Source organism: Engraulis encrasicolus, unplaced genomic scaffold, assembly GCF_034702125.1.
Source record: "Engraulis encrasicolus isolate BLACKSEA-1 unplaced genomic scaffold, IST_EnEncr_1.0 scaffold_1142_np1212, whole genome shotgun sequence".
In the NCBI taxonomy this organism is placed as follows: domain Eukaryota; kingdom Metazoa; phylum Chordata; class Actinopteri; order Clupeiformes; family Engraulidae; genus Engraulis; species Engraulis encrasicolus.
The window spans coordinates 5,001-13,433 of NW_026944617.1; the positions used below are offsets into that span (position 1 = coordinate 5,001).

At 46.8% G+C, this 8,433-nt stretch overlaps 1 protein-coding gene across 1 annotated transcript; it reads left to right on the plus strand.

The window, feature by feature from the left end:
- Positions 1-2,223: 2,223 nt before the first annotated feature.
- On the plus strand, positions 2,224-5,135 carry LOC134442083 (uncharacterized protein K02A2.6-like). The gene is made up of 2 exons (XM_063192407.1): positions 2,224-3,334; positions 3,605-5,135. Exons 1-2 carry the CDS (start codon positions 2,263-2,265, stop codon positions 5,089-5,091), a joined length of 2,559 nt encoding a protein of 852 aa, XP_063048477.1. The 5' UTR covers positions 2,224-2,262; the 3' UTR covers positions 5,092-5,135.
- Positions 5,136-8,433: the final 3,298 nt, after the last annotated feature.

Genomic DNA, 8,433 nt, shown 5'->3' on the forward strand with positions numbered 1-8,433 from the left:
GTTTGTGTTCACAGGACTTCCTCTGGATGGTGGCAGATTGACAACCTCACATCAGTGAACATGAATCTCATAACTGATTGGAAAAATAAATAAAGTTTTGCACACAATGTGTTTGTCTGTGTACTTGAATCACTTCATAGTAGGCTAGTCTATATTGTATTAAAAATGATAATAACTAAGTAATTGAGTGGAAATAAGAAATAAGACATTTTAAGACCATGAAAATATGTAATTTCCATAAAATTGAGTGGAATAGGCGATAATGCATTTTACGGCCCTGATTCTATCGTATTTCCATATAACTACTCAATTGTTTACAAGGTAATTAAGCAGAAATAATACAAGGATGCTTGGGTGGTCGTTTCTATGCAATAACATAGGAAGAGGAAATATTGCACATTACGGCCCTGATGTAGCCTAATTAGTATGAAACTACTTCGGGTGATACCGTTTAGTTACTGGCATACCTACCACCTAACTACTATGATGACACAGTAGCTGTTTCCATTAGCCTACTATTAACTAGAAACTACAGCATAATTGCACTGGAAACTGTATGGTTTTTTTGCTGTTATTAATGAGAAATTATAGTGTAATTGCACTGGAAACCATATGGTTATTTTGCTGTTATTACTAATAACAAGCAGTTATTACCATAAAATTAGACTGAAATTACTGAGAAATTACTATGAAATTAACACCTTATTAGCGATCCGTAAAGTAAAGTGTTACCGTTGTCGTTTCCTAATATCGCCCACGCCATCGTAAAGACCCTGCACGAGTTTGACATGGATATACGAGTAAGTGAAAAAAAAAGATAACAAAAACTAGCGACGAAAGTAACAAAGTAAGCATGGTCTCTGTAATGTAATGATGTATTGACGTTATCAGTATATTACGCGGTGACGCACTTCCGGTCACCAGTTGAATAGTTGGACAAGTTAATGAAGACACGCTTCACTTGAGCTCTGTACTGTACTGCTACGTTATAATAAATATCCACGACAAGAGACACATATTGTGTGCGTATCGTGACATGGTGTCAGAAGCGGCGAACTGAACGCCGACAGTACGAAGATGGCCAAGTTTGGACCGCCAGAACAGTTTGACTTTACCCGGCCAGCGGAATGGCCAACGTGGAGGCGCCGATTCGACAGGTTTCGCGCAGCTTCCAAGCTCAACAAAGAGAGCGGTGAGGTACAAGTCAACTCTCTTCTGTACTCGATGGGGAAAGAAGCTGAGGCAATTTATGAATCGTTTGTGTATACGGAGGACGACGAAAGTGATAACCCTGAACTTGACTATGAGATAGTTAGAGCTAGGTTTGACGATCACTTCGTGCCTAAACGCAACGTGATTCATGACCGAGCATGCTTCCACAAGCGCGTGCAGAAGGCGGGAGAAACTGTGGAATCTTTTGTGAGGAGCCTTTACGAGCTCGCTCAATACTGCGAATTCGGCATAACTAAAGATGGGCAAATTAGAGACCGGATTGTCATCGGCATTCTGGATACCGAGGTCTCACAAAAGTTGCAACTCGAGGGGGATCTTACGCTGGAGAGGGCTATCCAGCTAGCCCGACAGAGCGAGCAGATCAAGAAGCAGAGTGTGGAGCGTGCAGAGTGCTCGGTGAATGCTATTGGACAAAGGGGACAGGCAGGCTGGAAGCGCGGCAAAGGCATGCGGCAGCGAGACGGCCGAAATAGTTCGAAGCAAGACGAGTCCAGCAAACAAAATGGATGCCCACGGTGTGGCAGAACACACACACGCGAGGAGCGTTGCCCTGCACGCGACAAGAAATGTCGGCGATGCGGTAAGCTGGGACACTTTGAACTGTTGTGCAAAAGCAAAATGACTAAACAATTAATGGCTGTTACACACGAGTACGATGATGATGATGATGGTAATGATCAAGCTTTCTTTATCGGAGCTGTGACAAATCAGGCCCATAGAGTAGTTGAACAGCCAGATTTGAGTGACGATTGGCGTGTCACACTGCCCATCAACAAGAGTCTAGTGGACTTTAAGATTGACACGGGGGCAGACATTACTGTCATGACTGAGAAAACATTCAGCAAACTGCCAAACAAGCCCCAATTAGCTAAAACCACAGTCAGTGCCACAAGCCCAGGAGGGGAAGTGGTGTGCATAGGCAAATTCCTGGCCACATGCCTGCACAAGGGCCAAAAGTATGCCTTCTGGATAACCGTGATTAAAGGACAATTCGCACAAAATCTTCTGGGGGGAGGAGTAGCCAAATCCATGGGCCTCGTGAAAAGGCTGAATGCAGTCAGCACTGAGTCGGACGACCTATTCGGGGAAATAGGACTGTTACAGTGTGACCCCGTCAAAATTGTGCTGAAAGCAGACGCAGAGCCCTACGTCACCACAACGCCGCGCCGAGTGCCGTTTCCCCTCCTGCCCAAGGTTGAAAAAGAGCTAGGGCGCATGTTAGAGTTGGGCATAATCGAGCACGTCACGGGCCCGACTGACTGGTGCGCGCCCATGGTGCCTGCTGAGAAAAAGAATAAAGACCAGGTCAGAGTGTGTGTGGATCTCAAAAGGCTGAACAAGGCTGTCAAGCGAGAACTGTACGTGTTACCCACACTGGAGGACATTGCTCCCAAGCTAGCCGGGGCAAAAGTGTTCTCCACACTAGATGCCTCTAGTGGCTTCTGGCAAATTCCCCTAGACCCCGACAGTCAGAAACTGACCACCTTTATTACGCCCATGGGCAGGTTTTGCTTCAAGCGGCTCCCATTCGGGATTTCGTCAGCGCCTGAAATTTTTCAAAGACTCATGACCGACCTGCTCAGCGGCCACGAGGGAGTCGTGGTCGTGATGGACGACATACTCGTCTACGGTGCGGACGAGGAGGAACACAGCAGGCGGCTGAATGCAGTCCTCCAGACCATAAGGCGGTCTGGACTGAAACTGAACAAAGCAAAGTGCCACTTCAGCAAGTCGGAGATCGACTACTTCGGACACATAATCAGCGCAGAGGGCATGAAACCAGACAAAAGCAAGGTGAGCGCAATCACTGACATGCCCAGCCCAAACGACGTGGGACAACTGCGCCAGGTCCTAGGCATGATCAACTACCTGGGGAGGTTCTTGCCAGGCCTCTCAACCGTGCTACACCCGGTCACTGACCTGCTCAAGAAGGACAGTGCGTGGGCATGGGGTGACCTCCAAGAGAGAGCGCTGCAGAAAGCCAAAGAGATGCTCTCATCAGCCCCAGCACTGGCCTACTACGACCCCAACCGCCGCACCGTCGTGAGCGCCGACGCCAGCAGCTACGGCTTGGGCGCCACTCTACTTCAGGAGCACAGTGGTGAGTTGAGACCTGTTGCATTCTGCTCACGCACACTCACAGAGGCAGAGAAACGTTACTCCCAAATAGAAAAGGAGTGCTTGGCAGCGGTGTGGTCGTGTGAACGATTTGTACGTTATGTACAGGGGCTAGACAGCTTTTGCCTCCAGACAGACCACAAGCCGCTAGTCCCATTGATAAACGCATGTGACCTGGACAAGGCGCCAGTGCGGTGCCAGAGACTGTTAATGCGCATGATGCGGTTCAATGTTACAGCTGTGCATGTTCCAGGAAAGCAGCTGATCGTGGCAGATGCGCTGTCCAGGAGCCCTCTGACTGGGGCCGAGTCAGAGACAGAGCGCCATGTCAAGGCGTACGTCGACGCAGTGTTGACAAACAAACCCATGTCAGCAGAGAGGATGGAGGAGATAAGAGGAGCAACGCAGACCGACCCAGACCTTCAGGCCGTCATCTCCAGGGTGCGGAACGGCTGGCGTAAGACACATAACTTTCCCTCCTTCTCAGCATTCTATCCTGCCAGACACCACCTCTCTGAAGCGAGGGGGTTAGTCCTGTACGACGACAGAATTGTGATTCCACAAGCACTGAGAACAGACATTATGAAAAAGATTCACGCCGGTCACCAAGGACTGACAAAGTGCCGCGAGAGAGCCCGGCTCTCCGTCTGGTGGCCCGGCATCGGAAGCGACATCAAAGCAACGGTGTCAAAGTGCAAGTTCTGCATAGAAAACAAGCCGAAACAGAGGCATGAGCCTCTCATCACAACGGCCCTACCAGAGGGGCCTTGGCAGAGGATCGCTGCTGACTTATGCGAGCTGGAAGGGAAACAGTATCTGGTAGTTGTGGACTACTATTCCAGGTATGTCGAAATGGCACACTTACCTTCTACATCAAGCCAGCAGGTCATTACGCGCCTCAAAGCCATCTTCAGCAGGTGGGGCATACCGCTGGAATTAGTCAGCGACAACGCACTGCAGTTCACTTCAGCAGAATTCACTGACTTTTGCAAAGACTACGGGTTCACACACGTGACCTCGAGCCCTCACTACCCCCAGGCCAACGGGGCAGCCGAGAGAGCAGTTCAGACTGCTAAAAGACTGCTGAAACAACCCGACCCGTATCTTGCCCTGATGAGCTACCTGGCCACGCCCATTGCAGCAACAGGGGCCAGTCCAGCTCAACTTATGCTGGGACGTCAAATTCGCACCACAGTCCCCACATTGGAGCAAAACTTACAAAAGACTCCAATAAGCCCTGAACAAGTGAGAGTAAACGACTCTAAAGCCAAAAGAGCCTACGAGTACTTCTACAACCGCAGACACGCCACCCTCCGTCTCCCAGAGCTGCCAACAGGACAGGCAGTCCGTGTCAAACTGGACACAGACAAGGGGTGGAAGACCCCTGCGCAGGTGGTGGCGAGAGCGGAACAACCCAGATCCTACATGGTCAAGATGGACAACGGCACAGTGTTGCGGCGCAACAGGAGACACCTCCAGGCGGTTCCTGAGATCACCGGGCCTGCTGAGATCACAGAGCCTCCAGAACCACAGCTACAGCCCGGGACCAGCCCAGCACGACCCGCCAGCAGTCCAGTTCCTGTGATGGTCACCAGGGGCCAAAGAGCATCGCCGGGGCCATCTGCACCAGAGACTACACAGAGTACACCAGCACGGCCTACTCTGTCTGGTGGCACAGCCAGACTGACCTCCAGGGGCCGTGAAATCCGGACACCTCTCCGGTTCAGACTCAATGATTGATTTTTGACTGATTCATTGCTAATGCCTAACCATTTTTTTTTACAGGTTTCGTTGCGGTCTTTGAGTAAACTACTTTAATTGAAAGAAAATAAAACCCTGAAAGGACAGGAAAACTGAAAAAACAAACAAGGCATCACAGCAAGGAAAAAAAAAGGGGGAGAAAAGAGATGAGAAGAAAAAAAAATGTTTCTGCGTTAATGTTGCAATGCACTTATTGTATTATGTTATGCACGGTTTATGTGCTTAAAAATACTACAGTACAGTAGTATGTAATATGGATGATTGTTGATGCACTTAAGGCATTGTTTATGTCTGTTACAAGTACTACAGTACAGTAGTACGAAAGTTGAGGGGTTCTGAAAAAAAAAAAAAGGAAGAAAGGAAGGAAAATGCATTTGGTAAAAATGGATTTAATTTTTAATAAGGCTTAAGTTGCTTGCCTGAACCTGTTATTACAGTAAGTCCTGTTTATTTGGATTCTATGGATGGACTCGGTACAGGTAAAGGTTACCTTTTGTTTATTGTCTTAAAAGGGGGAGATGTAATGTAATGATGTATTGACGTTATCAGTATATTACGTGGTGACGTACTTCCGGTCACCAGTTGAGTAGTTGGACAAGTTAATGAAGACACGCTTCACGTGAGCTCTGTACTGTACTGCAACATTATAATAAATATCCACGACAAGAGACACATATTGTGTGCGTATCGTGACAGTCTCCGTGGTGTTATTGGATATCTAGTTGACATAGCCTAACGGTAATTGTCATTCCAAGCGCATCGTAAGTAAAGCTAATATTAATTTGACCTGGAGGAACTTGAAGGTGTCATGCAGCAGCAGCATAAACACACAATGCAGACATCATTCACGCACTGTGTAGGTGTGTGTGCGTGCGTGCGTGTGCGCGCGCGGGTGTCTCCTGTCCTCCTCTCCGGCTCCTTCTCCTCCCTTCATCTCTTCTCCCCTTCACCTGTCTTCTGTGCATTGTCCATGGTATTTGGCCCACTGTGTGTGAAGTGATGCTGTGTAGGGGATATGAGGTTTTGCAGTGTTTGATTGTGTGTGTGTTTGGCTAGTGTATGCTGAAAGTCTGGTGTGTGTGTGACATTAGTGTTGAAGGCATGCTGTGTTTGTGTGAGTTCTAGTCCTATACTGTATGTGAGGTTTGGGTGATGGTGTCTGAGGTAATAGGCTAGTGTTTGGCTGTCTGTGCAGTATTTGGAAATGGAATGAAAAATAATGAAATGCAGGTAATAAAAATATAATTACTAAATAATTATAGAATAGACTTATTATAGAATAATTATTGGATTATATTGAGTATAATATTTATATTGTTTCTGTGTTGAGGACATAGCCTAGTTGAATAAAATAACTAAAAGCAACATAATTAACACATGGTTTATTTTGATGAGGAACAAATGGCTAGTTGACCTTCCATTTGGCTAGTAAGAAAAAATGTCTACTAGCCAAATTGGCTGGTGGTGGAAAAAGTTAATTTAGAGCCCTGTGTGTGTGTCTGTGTGTGTGTGTGTGTGTGTGTGTGTGTGTGTGTGTGTGTGTGTGTGTGTGTGTGTGTGTGTGTGTGTGTGTGTGTGTGTGTGTGTGTGTGTGTGTGCTGACCGATGCCTCTGTATCGTGGTGGGTTGGTGTGTGTGTGTGTGTGTGTGTGTGTGTGTGTGTGTGTGTGTGTGTGTGTGTGTGTGTGTGTGTGTGTGTGTGTGTGTGTGTGTGTGTGTGTGCTGACCTATGCCTCTGTATCGTGGTGGGTTGGCCCTCTCGTCCAGCTGCAGCTGAGTCTTGACGTACTCTGTGGGGAAGGTGATGCAGATCTCGATCCCACCAGCAAGGCCACCTGTCACAACACACACACACACACACACACACACACACGCACACACACATGCATGCACACACACACACGCGCGCGCGCACACACATGCAATCACACACACACACCCCCAGAAAGGCATACAGGCACGCACGCACGTGCACACACGTGCACACACGTGCACACACAGACACGCACGCACGCACGCACGCACGCACGCACGCACGCACACACGCACGCGCACACACACACACACACACACACACACACACACACACACACACACATACACGCATACACACACACATACACAGAAACGCATACGCACACACACACACACACACACACACACACACACACACACACACACACACACACACACACACACACACACACACACACACACACACACACACAAGAATCAGTTGATTAAAAATCAATATTCAACCATGAAACATTAGAATGACACAACAGAGTTACTTCTAGTAGTAGACTAGTAGGGTTTCTTATTTGTCCAATTTTTCAAAAAATACAAAGGAATCGACCCTTCTCTACATTACACAAATTGGTCATTACACAATCCCACAAACTACTCCCCTCTCTCTCTCTCTCTCTCTCTCTCTCTCTCTCTCTCTCTCTCTCTCTCTCTCTTTCTCTCTCTCTCTCTTTCTGGATTTCTGTCTAGTTCTTAGTTTCTTTTGTTAATCATCCATGCTTCTACATGTATCTCTTCCATCTCTGTTCCTCTCATCCTTCTTCTCTGCAGCTACAAGCTCATCAATAACCCTTCGTACACAGTGCCAACCTGAGTTGCACGCACGCACGCACAAAGCCAGCATTAGATCCATCAGAAAAATGGTACGTATTTGCTGCCTGGCCAATTTCAAGGTATTGATTCACAAATGGTGTCCAACAGTTCCACGCTGGTGTGTGTCTCTATGTGTGAATGAACTATACTAAACAAAAGTTTCTATTTGGTTGGTGCCACCCTGCCTCAATTTGTAAGTATTATGTATTTAAAGGATAACTTCTGCCAATTTCGACATGCAGTTGTAATGCTCACACTACCCTGGACTTGTATCTGAGAATTTTTTTTCTTCAGTCTTTTCCGAGATCCTGGTCATTGTAATCGGGGTAGGCGTTTGTTTACATTTAAAAAAAAATCTTGATTTATTCCCAATAACATCCTAAAGGTTATGCAACATCAGCAGACAACCAACAAACTTTATAACGGTGATATCAAGTCAAGTCAAGTCAAGTTTATTGTCAATTTCTTTACATGCACTGGTCATACAAAGAATTTGAAATTGCGTTTCTTGCTCTCCCATGCAGACATAGACTAATCTAGGTAAGGACATAGACAGTATAGACATAGACAGTACTCATACATGGACATAGACAGTATGGACGTAGACATTGCTCATACAGACATTTAAAGTGCAAGACTGGACAACAGAAGACTTGTAGAGAACATACATTAAGAGGAGGTATTTTGTTGTTCTTTTTCTAA